Source organism: Typopeltis vanoorti, chromosome 4 (assembly GCF_054136105.1).
Source record: "Typopeltis vanoorti isolate ZY-2024b chromosome 4, IOZ_Tvanoo_1.0, whole genome shotgun sequence".
In the NCBI taxonomy this organism is placed as follows: Eukaryota; Metazoa; Arthropoda; class Arachnida; order Uropygi; family Thelyphonidae; genus Typopeltis; species Typopeltis vanoorti.
Genome location: NC_143552.1, coordinates 159,015,753 through 159,042,330, shown reverse-complemented (window position 1 = coordinate 159,042,330; position 26,578 = coordinate 159,015,753). Strand labels below are relative to the sequence as shown.

The window sequence follows — 26,578 nt, the reverse complement described above, 5'->3', positions numbered from 1 at the left end:
GCCCCATTGACACCATATAACTGTAGCGTATTGAATAGCTTATCTCTTGGTACATTGTCATATGCCTTTTCCAAATCGACAAAACTTAAATACAGATCTCTGTTATATTCCCATGCTTCATCGACTATTTGTCGTAAAGTGAATATCTGATCTTGACAGCCTCTCTTTGGCCTGAATCCAGCTTGTTCTTCACCAAGCTTTCCTTCCACAATTCTTCTGAACTATTTCTCAAGTATACTTGCATAGATCTTGCCAGGAACACTCAGTAGGGAAATACCTCTGTAATTCTCACATTCAGTTTTATTTCCCTTTTTATATATGGGTACTATGACAGCTCTACTCCAATAATCGGGAATTCGTCCCTCTGTCCAGGCTTTCTGAATTATGCAGTGCAGCCACTGTAAGACTCTTATATAACCATACTTCAGGATTTCTGGTCGAATATCATCTACTCCTACTGCTTTTCTACATTTCAAGCCTTGATGGCTTTTTCTACTTCAAGTATGGATATGTATTCCTGACTGCATGCCTGGTTTTTTACCACTGTGCTGTCATCACTGCTTGTTTCATTTAGCAGTTTTTCAAAGTAATTACTCCATGCTTCAAGGATATCTTTTTCTTCCATTTTCATGTCACCTTTATCATCTCTAACTCCTTTTACAGCACTCTTTCCTCCATTCCTAAGCTTCTTCAACAACCTCCAGAATATCTTACCATCTTCTTGATATTTACTTTCTATGTTCTTGCCAAAGTCCTCCCATGACTTTTGTTTAGCTAGTTTTACACAGTGTTTAGCATTCTTGCATTTGTCTCTGTATTTTCTAAAAGCACAAGCCGACTTATTTGCCAGGAACTTTTGGTATGCTTTCTTCTTTTCCTTCACTGCCTGTTTAACTTCCTGTGTCCACCAGGGAATTCTGATTTTTTTATCCTTGCAGACAACCTCACCACATGCCTCTCTGCCAGAATCAAACAATGTTTTCTTCAGAGTTTGCCACTGAATCTCTAAGGTTTGATTCCTGTTCTCAAACTCTTTCATTTTTTCTTCAATAATCTTTGTGTATTTTAGTCTACAGTTCACATCTGAGAGTTGCTCAACTTTTATTTGCTTTAAAACTTTCTTACATGTTATTCTTTTCAATATGAAATTCAATTTTATCCTGCTCAAGACTAAATAGTGATCACTTCCAATTTCAAATCCTCTGTACACTCTGGTGTCCTGCACCAGGGAGAAAACATCACTATCAACAATAACATAGTCAATGATTTTCTTATTCCTTGCCTGTTCTCTCCATGTGAATTTGTGCACATTTTTATGTTGGAACATGGTGTTAGTAATAACCAGTCCATGTCCTGAGCAGAAATCCAACAGGTATTTGCCATTTTTATTAGCTTTGTTCTTTTCTCCAAATTTTCCCCAAATATTTTTGTATGTCTCACAATCATTTCCTACTCTGCTATTTAGAACCCCAACAAGGACCAACTTTTCCTTTTTCATTGTGTTAGTTGCTTTTTCTAAAGCTTCAAAAAATTCCTTCGTTCCATCTTAGTAGAACCTTCTGTGGGACCATAGGCACAAATAAGTCTCATCGTCCAGTTCCCCATTCTCATATTTGCTCAAATCACTCTACTTGACACTGCCTGCTATTCAAGAAGTTGAGCCTTGTATTTTGTGTTGAATACTATGGCTACTCCTTCTTTTCCTTGATTGTCATTGCCTGAATATAACATTTTTTATTTATTGCTCAGAAAGATCTCACCAGTTTTTGTCTTTTTTGTTTCAGTCACCCCTATTAAGTCGATGTGGTACTTATCTAATTCCTCAGCTAGCTCCATTTCTTGCATTCATGTTTCTTATATTGTTAGTACCAATCTTTAACTCTGGTGATGTTGAGTTGCGGTTTGTTTTCAGATTTGTTCCAGTAGCTTACTCTTCGCTGTTTGCCCTGGTTCCCTGGCGAAAACAATGGGGGCCTTGTTTAACCAGGCGACACCCCAGCTGGCATGAAATTTTGTCATGTCGTACCATCATTTTTTATTTTGGTTTAATCAAAAGAATACAATTTGGTCGGCTAAATCCCAAATTGCCAGCCCATCCTCGTTCGTTCAGTATCCAAGTAGATACCCAATAGGGTGCACCACGAGAAGGTGAGGATTGGACATTAGGTCAGAAGCCCTGGTCGGTTCTCTGCATTCCTTTAAAGGCTATGTGGAGGTCTCCTCTCAGTTATACAGCTTTGACCCTTAAGCACCCCTGCACTTGGTTGATATATCTTAGCAAAGTGAGCACTCTTTGCTAAAATTACTGCACATATTTCTTTTGTCCATACAAGAGTGCAAAAATCTGTAAATTGATTTACATTATAGCTGACAGAGAATTCATGCCAGTAAAAATATTTATGTAAGAGTTCTAACTTCAGCAAATATAATGACATTTTCTTCTAGTTTAGAATATGTGACATTATAGAAGTGGTTAAACTTTTGCTACTATTTTACACTAAAATGCACAAGCATGTTCTTGAAGTGATTTACGTTTGTAACAATTGCCTGCAGATTGAATAGGTCTATAACCCTTCCCCAACCCAAAAAATAAATGATTATGTAAAACATGCACCTTTTCTCTTAAAAAATTCAAATCCTTTCTTCATGATAATTGTATCAAATAATTTAGAATTTTTCGATAATAAAAGTGAAACTGAACACTATAAATAAAGAAATCATTTTTGGCATAAATACTGCATTAGCCTGTAAAAAAAAAAATGCCAGTTTTTTTCTGTGTTGGGATGTCTGCTAATCAACACTGAAAACAAAACAAGACATTCTTGCTAGAGGCAATTTAGTGTGACTTCTGGGGAAACTTTCTCTCTCTTGTGTTTCTCAAAAGCAGTAAGAGTAATCTAAGACTTTAGCTTTTTCTCCAGCTAAGAGGATTATTGTCGAGCATTTCTAAGATGTATTTCAGAAATAGCAACCAGCAGCAGTAGAAGTAGTAATATTTAGGATTAAAAAAAGAAACAGAAATAACACAACTGAACTTTCTTTTGTGTGGTATGGATAAAAAAAATTTTACATATTGAAAATATAGCATAGTATTTCTAAATCTTGGAATAATTTCAGCAGACCTCTGAACAGCTGACTTCAAATGCAAAGAAATAGTACAGAATTAGAAGCTTCGAATATACGATAATATTATTGCTTTATTTCTTTTGTCAGAATGGTAAACTGAAATAAGAGATTTTGAATACTGTCTGAAAGCTTTCAAACCAATAGAAATTTAAAGTAGTTATGTAACTGAACTCCAGGAGATGGGGCGTGGGAGTTGCAGTTAAAAAATCTTAAAAATGGGCATAAATTTTGAATCATTCCATATAGGATATCCTTCCTATTATATTTTTCAACATATCTACAGTGGTTAAGCACTGGATATTATAGTAATGTGCATCCTACAAAAAAAAAAAAAATCTGTTGCAATTTTAAGCAAAAGAAGAAGGCGAAAAGTCTGACAAAATACTATTGGATATAAATTTTTGATACTAAAAAAGACACAATTGGAAACCGAGTAATGCAGTTTATAATCATTTGTTGTTCATAAAAAATAAAAAATTGTTCCTAAAATTGATATGTGGCAATCCGTATAAAGGTATTTTGCAAAGAAAGAAAGTAAAATGTCATATTTATTTCACTAAATGTTATTTAAAAATATAAATGTTTGACAAAATATTTTAAATGCAAACAAACATTTGAAAATTCACGAAAAAAATCTATTGTCAGTAAAGTGAAGGAAATTTACTATTACTAAAATATATTCATTGCAAAGGCTGATCTGTGGTCATTTCAGGATTGATTATTTATTTTGGCAGATGTGAAACTCATTTTTATTTTTGGAAAGAGACACAATAAATAAATTGTGCAGCAAAAAAAAAAAAAAACAATCAAATATCCTAGTAGAGTTAAGGAAATTCCAAGTGACACAAAAGTCACTCCATCACAGTTAATCCGCTAATTGCTCTAAAATTGCATTAAGGGATTAAGCAGAGGAGGAGGGTAAATACTTGCTAAAAGGTAGAATGCCAATGAAGTTTTGATCCATGAAAAATGCTGGGTTGGCCTGGCTATTTCATCCACCTAGACCGGTAGGAAGGTTAACGATTCTTCCTCTTACTTGCCACATAATGAAAGAACTCTGTGGGATTTCCTTTGGCATGGTTGGCTAGATTCTTCTCATAATCTGATTTTGCCTTCCTCATTGCTGGTTACCTTTCTTGTCTGAGCCTTATCCTGTTCGTGAGTTTGCTGGTCACCTTTCTCTTTATATACTCTCCACAGCATTTTCTTCTTCTGCAGCTCGTGCTTAATCCACAAACTGTACTCCCTTCTTCTTACACAGCTCTGCTAGCAATCTTATAAGCTACCTTAGCAACATGTCCTCCAAGTTCAACTCTCTGATTACTAGTAAACTTTATTCTTTACTATTATAATAACGGAATTAACTAATGTAAAATATTCTTTATTCATAGAAATTTTGGCTGAGTATCACACAGGTACAAAGGCTAATTAAACAATAACTGTTATATTCGCAAAGCACCACCTAAGTGGTTAAGGTTAAATTTCCTAAATTAATTTCTTTTTTTTTTTTTTTTTAAATTAAAAATACATATGTGTATACAATTACAAGTTAGGAAAGATTTGCTGATTTATAGTGTACTATCTCCCACAAGGGGGAAAGACGTAGACCATTGGATCTGTTTAGGTTAGGGAAGTGAAGTAATGTTTCTTTGTAAAGCTGTTCCATTAGGAACCGACTTTTGTGAACGACTTTTGTCTTGTTCCACTGAACTCTGTCTGGTGTTGATGGCATGCTCTGCAAGACCAGACTGTTCAGGTTCAAGGTACTGGATATACGACTTATGTTCTTGTAACCGGATCAGAGCAGATCTTCCTGTTTGTCTGAAACATGATAACCCACAAGAGCAGGGAATCTTGTAGACACCCGGATAGCTGAGATGTGGGAACTTGTCAGAACACAAGTCGTATATCCAGTACCTTGAACCTGAACAGTCTGATCTTGCAGAGCATGCCATCAACACTAGACATACAGTGGAACAAGACAAAAGTCATTCACAAAAGTCAGTGTTCCTAATGGAACGGCTTTGCAAAGAAACATCTGAAACGTTACTTCACTCCCCCTAACCTAAACAGATCCGATGGTCTACGTCTTTCCTAACTTGTAATTGTTTACACATATATGTAGTTTTAATTTAAAAAAAAAAAAAATTCTTTTTTTTATATTTTATTTTTTAAATAAATTTAGGAAATTTAACCTTAACCACTTAGGTGGAGCTTTGTGAATATAACAGTTATTGTTTAATTGGCCTTTGTACCTGTACTGATGATGCCTGTGATACTCAGGCAAAATTTCTATGAAAAAAGAATATTTTATGTGAGTTAATTCCATTATTATAATAGTAAGTAATATGTATACTCGTGGTATTTTCTTACTTAAACTTAAAGTTTATTCATTATTAACCAGATATCAGAATCTGTATTTAGTAACTGTTTGTTCCAAACTTTGTCCAGTCAATTTCGTTTTTAAAATTACAGAGATGGAGACAGAGAGTTGTAGAGTAGGTGCTCTCCCTCGATGAGTCTTTGGACTCCCTGGAGGTATCATGTAATAATAATAATAATAATTACTTTTCAGTTTGTATATACATAAGTTTTTCTGCTTTACATCTACTACCTCTTTCCTGTCCTTCAGCTGTTTAAAGTTCTTCAAACAATTTAGTATTTTATTCATCTTCACATCATCAATTGAAAGAAAATATTTGACTTATGTAGCAATAAATATTTCCTGTTTTGTAACATTGTTTTTGATAACATGTAATATACTGATTGGCTACAAAAAGAACCTATTACATATTCTCACTATGGCAATGGTAATTGCTGTTCTACAAATTCTAAGGGAAATTCATGTAACAAACTCTCCACTGTAATAAACTATTTCTGTTGTCCCTATGAGTTTACTGCAATAGTGTATAAAATCAGATTAAAAGTCATACAGAGAGTTATTTAATATCCAACCTTTCCTGAGTTATTTAACATCCAATAATTGATCGTTTCAATGTCCGTTGTTTGCATTTTTATTTGTAGTTTTAAGTAAATTATAATAGAAAAAATTGTATCCTCATTTTGATATGAATATCAGACATCCTGTTCAATATCTGATAGAGACATTGCTTGAGGCTATTTTAAATTGAGGTAACAGCGATAAGACTTGGTATATTAACCATTTGTTAGAGTTGCCAATATCTTCCCATGCTTACACTTTTGATGATTAGTAATCTACCCTGTTATATGACTTACTGCATAAGCATTAAATTTTGCAGACTCCCAGAGCTTCTCAAAAGGCGGAGGATCTTTTTTGAGATCTTAATAGCATTTGTATTTTCAGTCTTATTTAAAGGTGATTTTGAGACTAAGTTATAATTAATATAGTTTAGAAAAATAAAGTTAATAAATAGTTAGATTAGTGCTATTTTTCTTAATTATATTTTAGAAAAATGATGCATTATATTACTGAAATCCGTTTCATTTCATATATATATAAACTGCTTGGAAAGAAGTCAATGGACACCATAGCATGAGGAAGAAATAGCCACAGCACCCACCTTAAGATGTAGAACCTCATTTCACTGCAATGACTGCAGCAATCCTATGGAGCATACTTTCCACAAGCATATAATAGTGATCAATGGAAATTTTGGACCATTCTTCCTGTAGGCATGTAATGAGGTCCAGGAGTCTTGCGGGGCTGATGTCCCTTGACCTCCACTGATGTTCCATTTCATCCCACAGATATTCATTAGGGTTGAGATCAGGACTCTGTGGAGGCCATTCAAGTGTGGTGACATTCATCTTCACAAACCACACAGTTACAGTAGCAGCCTTATGACCCAGTGCATTCATTGTCTTGCTGAAATGCAATGGTCATTTCCATAGAAACACCACAAAGTAGGAAGCATTGCATTATCCATGTTCGGATACCTCTTGTAGTTCAGTGTTTGTAGCACCACAAATAGATGTTCGAGGTCAATCCAGGAAAATCAGGACCATACCATCATACCGCTACCTCTGAATTTCATAGATGGGGGTTATGCACTCTGATAAGAGATGTTTGCTGGGCATTTGCTGCATTTGCAGCCCTACCATGGAAACCTATGTTGTGAGCCAAGGCTCACAACATGGGTTTTCATACCAAATCTGCACAAATCATTGATATGATTTGTGTTCCAGTCAATGCCTGGAACTCTGCATTCAGTCTGTCAGCTGAAGAATGGCAGTTTTTACATATTATCCTTCATAGCATCCTACGGTCACATTTGGTGAGTATGGTGGGTCGTCCACTGTGGAAGTGCAGGGAGTCAGTTTTAGTTGACTCTTTGCACTTCCATCTCAGTACAATTGTTGACCTGGAAAGGCCCAATTTCTCAACAAATTACCAAAGAGATAGGCCTGCAACATTGCATCCTATCACAATGACTCTTCCATCAGTTCTCTTCTCACAGCCATTCACTTGGACGCAGTTGCACTGACTTGGGAGCATCATATTCCTATAATTGCAGCTACATGACTCATTATGTAGCATGATACACCTTGTCCGTTGACTTCATTCCAAAGAGTGTGTAATCACTCCCACTCAAGAGACTAAAAGGCATATAACAAATAAATGTCATCTGTAGTCCAAATAAATAGTATTCATTACTATGTTATTCACTACTACTACATTACTAAATTTTTTTATCCGAACTATTTCTGAGATAACTTTATTCAAAATGAAAAACTTGTCATGCTTCCAGATGTCTTGCTTCTGAATGGTGCCATTGTAACATTACTCAAAGGTGATGAGTATTTGACATGAATCTTCTCTATCTCTTGCAGGCAGTGAAGGGAAATCATATCATAGACAAAAACATTTCATCTGTATGTCTCCTCTCATTATTATTATTACTAAAAGACACCTCCAAGGAGTCCAAAGACTCATTGAGGGAAGGCACCTACTTCCACAACTGTCTCCACCACGATTACCAACCATACCACTGCCACTATCATCATCATCTACACCAGTGCTTCCCAAACTTCTGGATGTCAGAGCCCCCTTTGGAAAAATTAAAATATTTCATGCCCCCCCCTCGAAAAAAAATCGTAATATAGACATATATTATTATAATATTTATTGTATTTATATTCAATACAAAACATACACAGTGAATATTGCAAAAATCAAATGCAAATATTCCATTTTTAGCATCTTACATACACATTTGACAAGGCACATTATCTCATATTTTTATATAGATAGATATATTGTTATTGTACATTTGCAGTACAAGTACATGAAACGTAAAACGATTAGTAATAAAGAAAGAATTAAAAACAAAAGAAGTTTAATAATAATTTAATGTGATGGATGTGTTTCAATGCTGCTACACAAAAAGTCAATATCAGGTGAAATATTTGTAACTGCAATTCTTAGATTACTGCTTTGAAATGAAACTTATTTGAATAAGCATAGATTTACCAATATTCATTAAGCAAAATTTGTGAACAGGCACCAATGTGTGATTTTTTTTTCCATTAAAATATAAAAATAACAAGAAAGAAATAATAAAAATTAAATATGTTTCTTTTAAAATAAAATAATCTACTTAGTCTTAAAACATTTTCAATTTGTTTTCATTATTTCACGGCCCTCGTCAACAAAACCTACTGCCCCCAGTTTGGGAAGCGCTGATCTACACCAACACCATCTACTGCATATATATATATATATATATATATATATATATATATATTTTTTTTTTTTTTTTTTTGTCTGTAAATTGTGCATGTTCTCAAGGCCGATTTGTCTGTTTGTGGGATGAAAAACCAGAGTTTCCGGGAGAAAAAGCCCTTCTACCTCCATATTAGATCGGCTAACTCTCCTTTAACTGAAAAAGCCCATGTAACGATTCCTCTTGTCATTACAAGAATCAAACTCAGGCCTTTTCCAGTCGAAGATTGCAGCATACCATTGTTCTTTCAATTGCACTACTGAGGCACTTAAAAAAAATATGAACCCTCTGATTGAGGATTGAATTTACGACCCCAGGTTTACAAGACCAGTGCTCTACCCACTAAGCTAAACAGGCGTACTGACAGCATTATTCAGCAGAAAGGAATCAGAATCTTTCATAACTTGGATACTAAGAGGTCTTGTGATATAGAAGGCATCTTACCAGTTATGCTCAAAATTTAAACTCTAGAATTTATCCATTGTGGATCATCTGTGCCAGCTGTTACACATTTTGCATTTACCCAACTGCACCAATGCAGGCCATTATTCAGTTCATCAAGAAAGTGTCGTTAGGTGCTGTTCTATTGTTATTACCTCAGTTCTCTTGAAAAGAATAGAGAATTTTCTTAACAGTCAACTTCCTCACTACCTGCAGGTCCACCAATTTTTCTAGATCAGCTGCAGGCAAACTTACCATCTTTTGAACACAAAGTTGTTAAGATGTTTTGGAGAAAGTTTGTAGTCATGTTTGACACCTTCAAGGCATTGAATTGGGTCTGGTATGGAAGCCTGCTTACCAAGCTACCATCCTGTATTAAGCATATCCTTTTCTTCTCCATGTCAGTCTTTTTTAAATATACGTATTAACCCCACATGAGAGGTCACAAAACATATAACATAACAGCACCACGTGATGCGGGACATGTAATTGGAAAAAATAAGGAATCTGTTTCTTGAAAAGCTGGTTGGTTGTATTCTTTGGGGGAAGGCTGTTCCAAAGAACTGGTAGATGGAATGAAGGAAGAAGGTGAAAAGTTGGTTCATTAAGTTTAGGGTTGAACTGTATGAATGTTGTCAGTGGCTGCTTGTGTTCTTAGGCAATTATAGGAAAGCAGAGGAATGGTAGTGGCCATTTTAGTCGATCCCCCTGAAAGTACCTTGTAAAAAAAAAAAAGATATAATGTAGAAAGAGTGTATGAGAAAGTGACTGGAGGTAGTTATGTCCTCTATCTGTTAAGTGAATTACTCTTTTCTGTATACATTCTAGAATTCCTATGGAGGTTTTAGCTGCACTAACCCAAATATAAAAACAGTTTTCTAAGGTTGACACTGGATTTGGAATTTATAAAGTGTTGGAAGCTGAACAGGAGAGTAGTGTTTTGAATGGGAGGGGGGAGTGCCATGTATTTTGGCTGCTCAGGAGGCTATTGATAGCATGTGTTTGAGCCAGTGGCTAGATGTGAAAGCTATCCAAGATTAGAAAACTGATCTTGACTGGATCAGAACATTGTCAACAATAAGAGAGAGTGAAGAAGATCATTCTTATGGTAAATAAGACTGGACTATGTTTGATAGTATTGAAATTAACTAAATTATCTTCATGCAATTTTAGAATAGTGAGATCAGTCTTCAAGACATCAGTTATGGAAGATTTTGAAGCCTGAATCATTTGAATACTATGTGGTTTATCTAATGAAGAAGTGGAATGATGAGCACTGTTGTCAGGAAAACAGGGAGGAGGGAGTGCCATGTATTTTGGCTGCTCAGGAGGCTATTGATGGCATGTGTTTGAGCCAGTGGCTAGATGTGAAAGCTATCCAAGATTAGAAAACTGATCTTGACTGGATCAGAACATTGTCAACAATAAGAGAGAGTGAAGTAGATCATTCTTATGGTAAATAAGACTGGACTATGTTTGATAGTATTGAAATTAACTAAATTATCTTCATGCAATTTTAGAATAGTGAGATCAGTCTTCAAGACATCAGTTATGGAAGATTTTGAAGCCTGAATCATTTGAATACTATGTGGTTTATCTAATGAAGAAGTGGAATGATGAGCACTGTTGTCAGGAAAACAGGGAGGAGGGAGTTCAGGTTAGAAACAGAGAAAGAGCATGGGCAGGATTACAGAGCACTGGGGCACTCTGGTATTGATGCCAAAATTGTGATGAAGTCAACCATCATGATATTCACTGAATGACTGGAGTAGAAGCTGCCAATCCAGTTAGAAATAGCAGGGGGGCGACCATGAGATAGTTGCTATTCCAGACACAAACAAATGCCTTTAAAATATACAGAACAATCACACAAGATATTCAATCTTATGCATGGCCTGCATCCAAATGTAGGTAAGATTAGCTAGGTCAACTTGCTAATCTTATCTATTTTACAAATTTACTGGTGGGCAGGGCCATACTTTTGCTCAGGTGCACAAGACTGGGGACTCTGAAAAATTAGAGCAGTTTAAGGGCCCCAAACAATGGGGTTGTGGAGCACTCCAATGCCTCGAGCCCTTCTGGTGGGTTTCCAAGTAGTGAAGAAGCTGATTATTGATAACTCAAAAGTGGTACTCCACTTTTGAGAGTATTGAGGTGACACTTTGGCTGCCCTATCTCCCATTTTGGGAAGAGGCTAGATAAAAGCTTGTTTCTGTACTATTGGGTAAATGTCAAAAGATGTATGTTGCACAGGTGGTATAGGATGGATGTTAATTCTATATCAAAATTTTAACACCGTTGGAGGGATACTTTCTAGACCAGGAGAGTTATTAGTATCAAGAGTATTGAGAATTTTTGACATCTTTCTGACAAAAGTTAGAAAAAGCATGTTGTGATGAACAGTTGTAGTATATGAGGATGTGATTTGTTTTAGTTGCCTGTACAAGAGTTGGAGGAAAAGACTAATGTCAAGAAGTCTCTCCTCCCTTTGGATGATGATTACTATGGTATCATCAAAATGTGAGAGACAGAGAGGTGGAAACAAGGAAGGGCAGAGGTTATGCCTGATAGTGTTAGTGAGGAATCAGAAGTTTCAACTGCTATTTGAACAAGGAGAAAGTTTTTGGCATTTGGTTCCTTATCAAGTCTTCTTTGGATTTGATTTTCTTACACTTGTTTTGGGCTGTAGTGTAGACAGAATGAGAAACTATAGTTTTTGACTTAAGCCATTGAACATATTCTGAATAACTTTGGTACTTTTGTAAGAAAACCAGGACAGTGCGGATAGAGGTTTGCAGTGTAGTGAAGAGAATTGAAAACCCCTCATTCCAGTAAAGATAAGTTCATTTATTTGGTCAAAGCAGCTGTTTGGATTATTAGAGCTGAAACAATAATCAGACTATGAAAGAGAAATAGAAAGAATGCATAGAAATCCTGGAGGTCGTCCTGGTTGGCACCATTGTAGTGGCATAGAATACAAGGCTGAGATTGTCTGGAAGCATATGTCGAAAAAGAAACATGGTTGAGGGTATTAAAGTTTCCAGGAGGAGAGAAACTCTGTAGCATATTTGGAAGATAATTTGGTTAAGAAAAGGTCTAACGTGAGTTGAGAGAGAGTGATGATTATCTGGTATTTCTGTTGGCAGGGAAGTTTCAGTTATGAACATTTAAAGCGTACTGGGAAGATAATCTTACAGTTTAGATTCAGATTACCATGTTCCTTAATATGTTCCTTCATATATTCCTTCCTATATGTGAAGGGCATAATATAGTCAGGAATAGCTGAGATTGAATTGTAATTATTGAAAATGCTATATGAGGTTTAAGAAATAAATAGTTTGATGCTTGTAGGTGGTGTTGGTAATGGTGCATGTCATTAATGTTTATGTTGATATCCCAGAAGTTGATGAAATGAATGGATTCCTGGAAGTGCTTTTCATTGTTTGAAATTTTGATTTTATTTGGGGTGTAATTCTTTTTGAGAATTTTTTTTATAACCAGTAACTCAAGCATTTATCTAGCTATCTTTCTTGGTTGAAATAATGCTTAAAAACTTAGAGCAGAACATGCAGCAGGGCATGTAACTTCCATGCAGACAGCGTCCATATTCCTAAGTGTGGCCTTGATAGCAGCATGATTATTTGCCAACTGATTGGGAAGAAAGAACGGTAGAGGATGGTTTCCTCTCTTTAAATTTCACCACCAGTGGAGAGTAACTTGCTCTTATTTCATCCATACTCTTCCTCCTGTACATTAATGACCTTCACTACCTTCAAATCCATGCATAGTTGTAGATAATATCCCACTCTATTCCTCTTCTTCATTTAGCAAACCTTGTAACACTCAAATAATCCTAGGGGTTTTATTATTATACAGATATCTCTGTGGAGTCAGAAGACACATCATATAACACCATAATTATCATACCTCTCCTTAAACTCATTCACTGTCAGGTGGGTACTCGTGACTAATTCTGGCAATCTAGTCTACGCCCTTACTAACAACACTGTTACATAACTTCTGGGAGTGACCTTTAGTTCTCGCTCTCTGTTCATCATATATTAAAAAATTTCCTATATTCTTATCAATCTCATATAACCCCTTTAATAACTTATAAGTTTCTATCATGTCTCCTCTTTTCTGTCTATTGACTAAACTTTGCAACTCTTAGCTAAACGTTCTTTAGCTTTAAATCTTTTTTGATATTAGGCAAATTTTCAGTCAAGATTGAATTTGTTTTATCAGGCTGAGTTACACATTACATTCATATTCTTTTTTATTTGCCAGAAAACTTGGTATCCTGTTTAATTCAAGACACAAATTCCCGTGTGTACAATTCCTAACGCTCAGTGGCAGTTCATGGCTTGAAATCGTGGGGGTGCTGCAACTTTCAAAATATACATACACACTGTAAGTACAGTGTATACGTGTTTCGATAAAATATCAAAATTATCGTAAAAATTAAAAATGAAAAAATATTGTTTATTATCGATAAAATTATACAATTTGGTATAATTCAAAATTACTTAAAAATAAAATATATCTTCTTGTTTTGTTTCATGAAAAAATATTGTTTATTATTGATAAAATTATATAGTTTAGTATAATTCAAAATTACTTAAAAATAAAATCTATTCCTTTAATTGTAATTAAAGGAATGGATTTACAATTTTTGGACCTTACAATTAAATCCTTTAATTGTAATGTCCAAATATTTAAAGAGACAGAGTAAACACAATAAGCACTGTGAACGCTCTACTACTGGCGCAAACTGCATATAAACAATAGTGGAACTGCGCTACGGACAGTGCCGCATTATGCTAATAGATCGCATCTCATTATGACTTGCTTACGCGCATAGCAATATGACACTGTGGTAAACACGGTGCTGCTAGCGTCCTTCGCCCTCCTAAGTGCTACAAGATGGATTTTTATTATTTTTTTATACAAAATAAGAGAATTGTATAGGATTGCTGATGATAAAATTAAATATTACAAGCAAATATAAATAAATTAATAAATATATTTATATATAGAGAAAAATTGGGGGTGCTCAGTTCCGCAGTGCCTATGCACGAGCCGCCCCTGCTGACGCTCTATAAATCCATATTCAATCAACCTCACACTACCATTTTTATGCTTTTGGGTGGTGCATCAAAAACATCCCTAAAAATGCTTGGTGTCATCCAGAGAGGACAGTCTTGCTTAATAGATGATCCTTCTCAGTCTATCTTGCATATGTTCTTTCTGCCCTATGTCTTTTTTGGATGCTGCTTCACTAATTTTTTGATCTTTTTAAGAGCAACATACCATATCAACTTCGTTCTTTTCTCTCACTCCATCTCCCTGTTCTTTAGCATTCCCAATTTTCTTTGAGAACTACGACCTCTAGCTGTTCATGAAACAAAAGTTCTTTCTTTTTCATTGAACTGCTTGCCCATACACCATATTTGTGTGATGCAGGTTTTATGATCTCTCATGTAAGACTGACATATAATAAATATATATGCATATATGGAAAAATGTTGATTTTTAGTATTTTACAGGTTCTTCATAAGGCACTGATTAGTGTTTATACAGTGGAACTGTGGTTAGTATATCTAATCTCTGACTAGCAGGCTGTGGGTTCAAATCCTTCCATGGGCATGGATGTTTGTGATTATTTTTAGTTTGGAGATGAATTCCATTGCCCATTTCGATAAACAGAGGTAGTATCTCCATACGAATGAAATAATGTTCTAGTCTACCCCTCTCATTGCACATGTGCCTGCTATATCCTGTCAATATGATTAAAATAAGCCTTCCTTGAAAACCAATTTCACCAAAAAAAGACAAATCAAACAAAATCCTTACAAAGAAAAAAAAAAAAACTTCACCATTATCCACAGCATAAATGCTAAGATATACACCATAACTTATGGATATCTATACAAGATCTTCTCTTGACAGAAACACATATTGCAGCACCTTCAATATCCAAACCACACGCTTCATGATTCCTTTCACCACAGGGGCACACCTGTGCTTTTGTGAGATCTGAGAATGCACAATTTAGAATTTTTCTGCTTTTGACCTCCTCTGGTTTAAGGTTTCCATGCTCCATTCAGTTATATTCATCTGTTATATTTACCATTCTGATCTTTTTCGCCTAAGGAAATAAACTGAATTGTAGTAATTATAGAGGAATCACATTGTTAAATGAAACATAAAATTTTATCAAGTTTAATAAATAGCAGATTAGAACCATGTACTGAAGAAATTTTAGTAAATTACCAACCTGGTTTTTAGACCAAAGAGAATCTACCATTGATAATATATTTATGTTAAGGAATATGCATGAAAAATGTATGAAATATAATATAGAATTATATAATGTATATATTGCTTTTAAACATGCCTTTAATAAAATAAATAGACAAAAAATTATTATTAATCTTAAAAGATTGGGAATCCCACAAAAATTGATTAGAATGATTGAAACAACACTAGAAGGATCTAAGGCGAGGATTAAAATACAAGGTGAGTTAACAGAGCATTCGAAATAAATTCTGGAGTGAGACAGGGAGATGCACTGTCTGCAAGTTTGTTTAATTTGATATTTATTATTATTATTATTATTATTGTTCCGGGAAACTCCAAGGAGTCGACAGACTCATCGAGGGAGGCCCTAACGCCATGTCTGGAACAACTATTCAACATTCACACAGTATCTATTATATCTTGCCTTGAACTCATTCACGGTCGTAGCACCCACAACAGACTCTGGAAGTTTATTCCACTCATTCACCACTCTCCAAGTAAAGAACCTAGCTCTAACACCCTTGTCAACCACGCTCTTGCCCAGCTTCCATGCATGGCCCCTAGTCCTCCCACCACCAGTCATATTTTCAAAAATATCTTCTGGATCAATCTTATAAAAACCCTTCAGTAATTTGAATGTCTCAATCATATCACCCCTCCTTCGCCTATCGTCCAATTTCTGCAACCCACAAATCTTCAACCTATTCTCATAAGGTTCATTCCACAGACCTGCTATCATCTTGGTCACTCGTCTCTGGACCCTCTCCACTTCCTCCCCATCACGAAGAAATCCTGGTGCCCATAGCTGGGCACAGAAGTCCAGATGGGGTCTTATCAAGGCTCGATACAGAGGAACAACAACTTGTTCGTCTCTGCATGTTAAAGTATTTTTCAGAAGCCAAGTGATTTGGTGAGCTGTTTTAGTTACTTTTGCAATGTGCCCCCTAAACTTCAACTCCCTATCCACCAACACTCCCAAATCCCTGGCCTCATCAATCTCCTGGAGTATGATTCCACCAATGCGATATACTGCTGCTATTCTTTTCACCCCAAAGTGCATAACCTTACACTTTGCCATATTAAATTGACATCCATTTTTCCTAGCCCAGTCCTCCAAACTATCCAAATCATCCTGTAAAATTTTGACCTCTTGTGCACTCAACAATTGCTCTACCCAACTTTGCATCATCAACAAACAAGTGAACACTTCCTCTCAGATCCTTTCCAATATCATTGATGAACAAATTGAAAAGCAGTGGTCCAAGGACAGAGCCCTGTGGCACTCCACTAGTCACAAGACCTCTTTTAGACTCCACTCCTGAATAAACCACTCTTTGATATCTCTCCTTCAACCACCCTCTTATCCATCTCACCAACCCTATATCTATACCCATCTGCTCCAGTTTACTGATTAGGGTTCCATGTGGTATCCTATCAAAGGCCTTGGCAAGGTCCAGTAGTATCACTGTAAACCCATTACCCCTATCCAGTTCAGCCGTCACTGTGTTATAAAATGTGAGCAAGTTACTGAGGCATGATCTACCCTTCACAAAACCATGTTGTCCCCCATACAGTATCCCATTTTCATCTATCCAATCCTGTATTCTTTTCTTGACCAATTTCTCTAAGACCTTGACAATGATTCCTGATATGCTAATCGGTCGGTAATTTTCAACAGCAGTCCTGGAACCACCTTTATGCAGTGGAACTATCTTCCCCTCTTTCCACCCGCTCGGGACTAACCCAGACCCGAGACTCAAATTAAACAAAATGGTCAAGGGTACTGACAATTCTTTAGCTGCTTCTCGTACAACACGAGCTGGTATACCATCCAATCCCACAGATGTATTGACATTGAGGTTATGCAATAGACTACTCACCTCCACTTCATTAACCACAATTCCCGTATAATCTACTGGTTTATTCGTTTCTGCAATGTCACCACCTGGATGATATACTTTTGCAAAGTGCTCACTCAGTAACTCAACTATCTCAACTGATTCAGTTACCTCCCTACCATCAGCATTCTTTAAAATCAATCTGCCATGTACATTTTTCCTTTTACTTGCTACATATCTAAAAAACTGTTTAGGATTCTCTTTAGCCTGCATGGCCAATGTTCTTTCGTAATCCTTTTTTGCTTTTCTTACCACACTCGTCACCCTTCTGGCCTGCGCTTTATACCGTTCATGTGCTTGCCGGTCACCCTTCTCCTTAAATTCCCTCCATAGTTGTTTCCTTTTTTGCAACTCAAGCTTAATGGTGTTATTCATCCATTTAACCCCTACTTGATTTATTATTCGGACTCTAGGTATACAGTCAGTCATTGCTTCATGCAAGCACTTCTTAACTACCTTCCATGCACTATCAACTTCTAGTCCTTGCAGTTGTACATGCCATGGCACTGAACCAATCAAACTCCTAAGCATGTCATACTTTCCAGCCCGATAATTCCACATGTACCCCGTCTTAATTGAAAATTCTACACCTTTAGCCACCTCTCAAGTTAAGACCCTATGATCACTCTCACCGATTGGTGGCAATGTGGTCATATTTGTTACAGCCAAATCCTCAGATGTAATTACTAGGTCAAGCACTCTCTGACCCCTAGTATTTTCCATTACATGCTGTCGCAGATAGTTATCCCTTAATAACCGCATAAAATCCAGTTCCTTCCTCCCGTGTGTCCTCTCCTCACTCCAATCAATGCGACCATAGTTGAAATCTCCCATAATAATCACCCTCCTTCCACCCATTCCTTCTATTTGCTTGTGCATACTGTCACCATCATCTTTTCCATCACCTGGTCTATAGCAGCACCCAATTTTATATTTAGTTCTGCTAGCCACAATCTCACACCAAATGGCCTCAAATGTGCTCTTTTCTCTATCCTGCAATTCAACTTCTATTCTCCTTGGCTGGAGCTCATCAGCTATCATCAACAATACTCCTCCCCCCATTTTATTCTCTCTGTCATTCCTGAACACACTATACCCATCACATTCAATCCCACTAGTTATATCATCTACAGTCAGCCATGTTTCACTAATACCTATAACCTGTGGTCTGGAAGTGCCAACCATGGCCAAAAACTCTTCCTTCTTGTTCCTAATACTCCTAGTATTAGTGTACATGAATTTAAGACCCCCATTAGCCCCAACCCTACCTTGATGCCTTATATTAACTATCCCACTCTGGTTTGTTGTCCTTATTTGCTCTGGCATATTATATTCATTCTTACATTCAACTGCCTCCCTAAGGACTGTATATCTACCCCCCCCCCTTAACAAATCTAGTTTCCCTAAATTTGCACATCCACTACATTCAGCAACACTTTGTCAAGTCTTCTTACACCGTAACCATTCAAATGCAAGCCATCCATCTTATATAGATCCTTTCGCCCATCAAACTCACTCCACACATCCACAAATTCCACACCACTCGTCATACATAACCCACGCATAAAGTCATTCGCAATTATAGCCCTCCTTTTAAACATTTCACTGTCATACCGTGGCAAAAGACTAATCATTCTAACTCTCTCACTCTTTTCTTTTGCTACCTCAAACAATTCATTCAGGTCTTCTATCATTTCCATTTTATCTCCTTTCAAATCATTCGTACCTGCCACAACAATCATTTCTTTCACCCTTTCCTTTTGCTCTCTAATAGACGCAGTTACGTCCTTTATGGTCGTACCAGGTTGGTACGATTTTGTCAAATCCTCTACTAACACACCTCGTACTAACGAGTCTGCATACAGCACTCTATCCTTCATTTTGTTCATGTTCACATTCATACGTCTATTTTTCCTGTCATACCTTTTATTATTGGTTGGTTCATTCAGTCTACTTTTGTTCATGCACTCTAGCTGTTGTTTTGCTCTTTCTATCGCACTATTCAACAACGCGATCTCACTCAATGCATCTATCTTATCTTTTTTGTTCTCTGAGAAACCATTTATACTATCATTCACACTTTCTACATTCACACTCTCACAATTTTCATGTACAACCTTGCCATTTCTTGTCATATCCCTATTTCCTTCATTCTGAAGGTTGACAAAAATATCACACTCACGATCCGAAATACACTTCAATTCCTCATTCTCCCTACATTTTCTACACACATTCAATCCTTTATTATCATCTAACCACACTCCGACTGCACTCTGCAAAACGTACATTTCACAGATAGTACACTGACTCATTTCTTTTATTCTACCGTTCTTTGATAACGATGGCGAAACTTCATTACTGGCCGCCATTTTCCTTCGCACAGGTGCCATCCTTATTTGCAACGTGTTTTGTCAAATTATACGTTATAACACACCAAAAATAGACACACTAAAATACGCAAGGCAAACAAAACAAAACTACACAATATTAAGTAATTTGTATCGATAACTGAAAATGATACTTATCTTATCTGGAGCTTGCACGAACACTACACATTACGAATTCATCTAGCGGCGACTTCCCGACATAGATTATGTTATAAAACACTTTAGTACACTAACCACGCTAATTAGCCCCAATTTGAATATATAAATAAGAAGACTCAATAAAGAGGCTATATTAGTAATAAATCTGTACAGATTTGTGCATATGCAGATGATGTAATTAGTTGGACCAAAAAAGATTTAGAAAGTAAGTTCAAAGAATTAATTTAAATGCAAAAGAAGTTGTTTTACAAATTAATGAACACAAAACTAAATATATGCAATATGGATTGGAAATAGAATATCTTCTAAATGTATTATAGATGGATATAATTTTGAATCAGTAAATCATTTTAAATATCTAGGATACCTAATAACAATAATGAATAACATAGTAGAAGAAATAAATAATAGAATAATAGTGAAATAAATGCTATCACATACATAAATGAATTATTGGGAAATAAAGGTGTAGATAAGAATTCTAAATTAAAAATTTATAAATCTATTATTAGACCAGTAATAACATGTGGATATGAATCATTGACTCTACTCCAAAAAGAAGAGAACAGTTTAAGGATTTTTGAAAGGAAAATGATGAGAAAAATTTATGGACCAATTAAAGAGAAGAATGATAATTGGAGGAGATATTGTTAGATTTAGTAATGCACAAAGAATGGCATGGGTTGGCCATTTAGAAAGGATGGAAGAAAGTAGAGGAGTTAAAAATATATATGTATAAATGGAAAATAATTGGACAATGAAGAAGAGGAAGACCTAAAAAGAGATGGTTAGATGAGGTTGAGAAAGATCTTGGAATTCTTAAAGATAAGAATTGGAAAAGTATTGTACTAAACAGAGTAGAATGAAAAAATATTGTGAAGCAAGTGTAAACCTATAAAGGGTTGTAGAGCTAAAAGAAGAAGATCTCTTCACCTTCCTAAACTCAACTTTCTGCAGTCCGGCTATCCAAATAGTAAAATCACCTTCTGGTGACCTTAATCTCCACAACTGCAACTGGCTCAGTTTTTTTAAGCACCTGACTAAACTGGATATGATGCAGAAATTTGTTATAAGCAATAACCTAATGCAAAATGTACATCTACTCACCCACCTGAATTCCTGATAACTTCTTCCACTCTCCCAATGCTCTTGATCTTTTTTTTCCCCACCTATCCTCTCAGTAACTCAGATCACAATCTTGTGCAAGTTTCTTCTCATAAAATGCCCTCCCTCCAACCATTCCCAGCCTCATGTTTTTTGATACTACAAATACAAATGAGATGACCTTTAAAACTTCTACTGTTCCTTTCCATGGTCTAAGTACTGCTTTCATTCTTCTGAGCCAAACATTAGCTCTGAGTGAATCGCAGAAATTGTCCTCACTGTTAATGAAGCATCAGGTATACAAGAACAGTTGAAGGGGCTGCTTATGTTGTTGCTGCTGCCTATCCTCAATTCTGTTGAAGGCAACTTTTCATTGTTAGGAGGCTTTGTATAACTAGTCGATGGCTCTTCCCCCCCCCCCCCCCACCCCCTATATTCACATATCAGATTTTATTACCATTAACTATATATGTGATTTCAGTCAGTATAGAACAGTTTGGAAGGCTAATTACAAATTTTATAAATGCATTTAAGTGCATCTTCATAATTTAATTATTTTTCACAATTATTATTTTCAATAATAGCAGGTTTTGTTTATAATTTTTTTCTTTTTATAATATTTTTCTTTCTCATATATTGTACAATATGTCTGATATTTCTGTAGTGCTTTGTCTTATGTGACAGTGTTACATCAGAATCAATTAATCGATTTATTAATATAATTATTAATACCATTGAATTCTGTATCTAAACTATTTTCTTTCTTTCTTTTAAGGTCCAAATCTGAAGTGAAAGAATCCTTACAATCTGATAAATTGTTACAGGTTAAAGATAAATTACCATCTCCAGAATTTTTGAATCTCGGAAGCACAAAATCATGTTGCCTTACCGGAAAATTAAGTGGATCTGTGTTTTCCAATCCATTTCGCGAAGCAGAAGAAAGTCAACAATCAGCATTGGAAAAACATGTTAAAATGACAGAATTAAGAAATGAAGCAGCTTCGGTGAAAGATAAGGTATGCTGGAAATATTTTAAAGGCAAATGCCACTTGGAAAATAAATGTCGTTTCGCTCATGTGAATGGAACAGCATTAAACAATGTTCAGGTTGGCTTTAAAAACATAGATTCAGAAAATGAACAGGGTACAAATTCTCATGAGAAGAATAATTCATTACCATCAAGGAAAAGAAGTGGACTTACACAAGGATTATTACCTACCAAAAAAAGCATGAAGATTTATCTAAAGCATAAAATAAAGTGACTTTCACTTTGCTTCTATTTTAACTCAAAATGAAATGTATAAAGACAGCGTATTACCACCTAGTTTTTTTCTTTGAATTTAGGTAGTGTATATAACAGTTTCAGATCTGTTACATAGATAGTAAATACTTGTATGCATATTACATAAATTTTTTATAAAGCACTTGTGGTTAATAAACATTTCATATGTTTTTTTTTTATTGCCTGGATTATTTTCTTATTTTTAAAATTAATTTTATATGGATGTATGATTTGCAACCCAAACTAATCAAACTTCAGTCATCCAACCTTCAAATTTTGTTAACAGCTAAGGCTGCACACGCACTTGCAATTTTCCGTTGTCGTGATTGAAAAATCATAATTGTAACAAAATATTATGATATAACTTGCGACTATTCTATTCTATTCCCTCAGCCATATGGCTGCTGGGGGTAGCTATATGCTACCATACTAAGGAGATGATTATGAGCAAGGTGGTTTCCCATTGCCTTCCTTCGCGTAATATATTTATGACTGTTGCTGTGCATGTTCATGGGACTGGTTTGCCTGTTTTGAGGGATGAAAAACCAGAGTTACCAGAAGAAAAAACCCTTCACCAGCATATGAGACTGGTTAGCTTACCTTTAGTCAAAAGAGACCAGATAAAGGTTCCTCATATCATAGATGGGAATCAAAGCCGGGTCTTTCTGACCAAAGGGCTTTGTCTATACTGACTGAGCTACGATGGCTCAGACTTGCGACTGTTGATTCGCAAATTGTCATTTTCAAAATTGATTTTATAGAAGCGTGTTGTGCTTAGGAGTGGAAGAAATCATTCATCCGTAAAGCATGTTACTGATGAATAGTTTAATGTGAACTTTTTATGATATGATAAAACATAAATTATATTTAAAAAGGCTTTAATTATATTATATTATTTTACACACACAAGAATATATTTACTGCGAAAATAAAATAAAATATACATAATACCTTTTTTCCCTTGGCTGATAATTCTATCCAGTTGTTTAACGTTCGTACAAACTTCTCTCCACAATTTTTCTTTAAAATTCCGATCACTATATTCTTTCAATTTTCGTATTATAAAGTGCAGGCCGTTTTATGATAGAAACATTTAAATTACTAAAAGGGTTTTACAGGATTGATGCAGGGAAAATATTTCAGCAGTTGGTTAGTGTTGGGAGAACAAGAGGGTTATCCCTGGAAATTAAGGAAGAGTGTAGTTAACAACGGTATAAGAACTAGATTTTTGGTTATAAAGTGGTGAACGAGTGGAATGCATTGCTACCTCAGTTGTGAATGCTTCGTCTGTTATTGAATTCAAGGAGCATTATGATATTGTGTGGGTAGTTTAGGTCTCCCGTGATGAGTTTTCAGACTCCATAGAGATATCAGTATAATAATAAATTATAATTTTTCTGGATTCAACATACTTATGTGTCGAATCCAGAAGATGCTAGAATCGTTATTGGATACAAATTAGCGGTTCGACACTACGCCAACAATTACAACTGAATAGTCTCTAGTGCGTGCAGGTTTGTGCCAGTCCACATGGCTAGTTTAATTTTCAGCAATTGTGTATAGGAAAAACAGTGTCATGCATCTTTTTAATCACTGAATTTATTTAGTCACATATGTGAACATTCATATTAAAAACAGTTCTATTTTTGCGACTAAATAATCTCAAGTGCACACAGCATAAGCCTTAAACATCTGTGGAGTCAATAGTCTCATTGTAGAATTTTGGTTTAGGTTTATGGTTTATTTGGCACAAAAACAACAAAGCTCATACTGTGCCATACTAAAGGTTATAGCTATACGTAAGCAGTTAAAGAAAATTGTAAACAATATGTCTCTACAAAAATTAAGTTCCACAAACCAGCATCTACAGATAAACAGAATTGCTACAGAGGGCACAGCAACACAGAAGGTCAAAGTTTACAGTAGTGCAGAAGTAGTCAACAATATAAGTTAATAAACAAAATGCATGTACAAAACATCGAACCAAGGAATGCAGTATCTACATATAGATAAAATTATAAATGTTTTTACAGCAGTACATAAATAGGCAGAAAGGAATTATTATACAATATGCATGCATAAAAATTAAATTTAGCAGTGTGGTATCTACATATAAACAAAATTACAAGAAGGTTACACAAATATACAAGGTGTCCTACAGCAATACATCATCATCATGCATATCAAGGATTTAGGCCTAGTGAGGCATGTTCTGGCCTTAGAAGTCATCGTTTAAGAGGATGTCCTGGTTTTCTTTTTCCTAATGGCTTGTACTACAGCAAAACATAATTAGTCAAAAAATAAACTAGTAAATAATATGTATGCACAAAAGTTAAGCAATGCAGTGTCTACATATAAACAAAATTACTACAGAGATTACAGCAGTACATAAATAGACAACAGTACAAGTTAATAATCAAAATGCATGTACAAAACCAAACCAAGGAATGCAGTATCTACATATAGAGAAGATTACAACAAATGTTATTACAATAATAGAGTCAAAAAGGAATTATTATACAATGTGTATGCATAAAAATTAAGTTTAGCAATGTGGTATTTACATATTAACAAAATTACAACAAGGTTACACAAATATATATATGATCAAAGGTTATAGCAATACATAATTGGTCAAAAATTAAATTAATCAAAGATTAAATTCACGAATAATATATGTACAAAGTTGAATTTAGTACAGTATTTACATATAAATAAAATTATAGTCAAATGTGTATGTATACAAATTAATTCTTTGTCAAAAATTAAACATGCAATCTGCTTGAGTGTATATGGCTTGGCTAGATAGGTAAAAATTTCATTCCTCTCTCGTATTTAAAGTGCTGGCACTCCACAAGAATATGACAAGTAGTGAGATGTGTATTCCATTTTTCACGCATGGGAGGATTCATCATCCCTCAATAAATAAGAATGTGTATGATGACTGTGATCTATGCAAAGCCTAGCAAGAACAACTTCCTCTCTTCTCTTTATACATTGACTAGAATGCCAGTGATTAATTTCAGGTTTAATGTCATAGAATTTGTTTGTCAATACTTCCTGCCATGATGACTCCTATTGAGCAATTAGCTTTGATCTTATAAACTGTCTGTATATGGTACTGTCAAACAGTACGTGGAAAAAGTATGAGTTGATTTAGCATCTGCAGCTTCATTTCCCTTAATTCCACTAAGGCAAGGAATCCAGCACAACTGAACATGAAAATTAAGGATTTTCATTTTGTACAACAGGTATAACACCTCATAAAGTACTGGATATGGATTACACACGGGAGAGGAGATAGCCTGTAAAAGAGCTCAGTGAGTCAATAAATTATACACATTTGGTAGCAGTTTTCTTTTATATGCACGAGTGTAAGCTGAATGGCATGTAAGTCTCCTGTATAACTGCTGCAATCAAGTGGGATCTGGTTGAAGTTACGAGGGTGGTCTGAAACGTTCTTGATGAAAATGAAAAAACAAATTTATAATTTCAAAATTATGTTTATTTTTCAACATGAACTCCCTTAAGACTAATACATTTATTCTAGCTATGCTCCAGCACCATTATCCCGTCCCTGTAGTGGTTCTCAGTAAGATCTGCAAAATACCCATCTACAGCTCCAATCACCTCTTGAATTGAAGAAAAACGCTGACCAGCGAGGAAGAATTTTAGTTTTGGGAAGAGACAGAAGTCAGAGGGAGCCAAATATGAGGAATAGGGTAGATGTTCCAACAATTCACAGTGCAGATCCCTTAATTTTCCCATTGCCAAAACACTTGTGGGCAGGTGCATTGTCCTGATGAAAGATGATTTTTTTCTTCTGCAAAACCAGGTCTCATGAATTTTTTTGTCTAGTCTGGTTAAAAGATTGGAATAATATTCCACAGTTATTGTTTTACCCTTTTCAAGATAATAAACAAAATACCTTTTGTATCCCAAAGCACTGATGCCATTGTTAAATTTTGAATGAAAGAGAATTTATAATGTATTGCCTTTCATTCAGATTTAACAAGTATCTAAATTCTCGATGTAATACTTGTATATTAATAAAAAAGAAATTGAATGTAAATGAAATGATAATAACATCCTTGATTTGAAAATAGCTGAATATTGTATTGTCAAATGTCTTATGCGGAAAAAAAAAGGGGGGGGGAAGCAATTTAGGAATGAGTG

At 35.3% G+C, this 26,578-nt stretch overlaps 1 protein-coding gene across 2 annotated transcripts in view; it reads left to right on the top strand.

Annotated features, from left to right (window-relative positions):
• The window catches only part of LOC150107794 (uncharacterized), a 44,694-nt gene extending 22,113 nt beyond the window's left edge, over window positions 1-22,581 (top strand). Inside the window, exons 2-3 of one of the 2 annotated variants that reach the window (XM_090391547.1) lie at window positions 13,560-13,682; window positions 21,896-22,581. In XM_090391547.1, coding sequence (XP_090247673.1) covers window positions 13,560-13,682; window positions 21,896-22,382 — 610 coding nt within the window. In that variant the 3' untranslated portion in view covers window positions 22,383-22,581. The remainder of the gene's footprint in view (window positions 1-13,559; window positions 13,683-21,895) is intronic. The other variant, XM_090391548.1, reaches the window with a different exon arrangement.
• The last annotated feature ends 3,997 nt before the right edge of the window (window positions 22,582-26,578 follow it).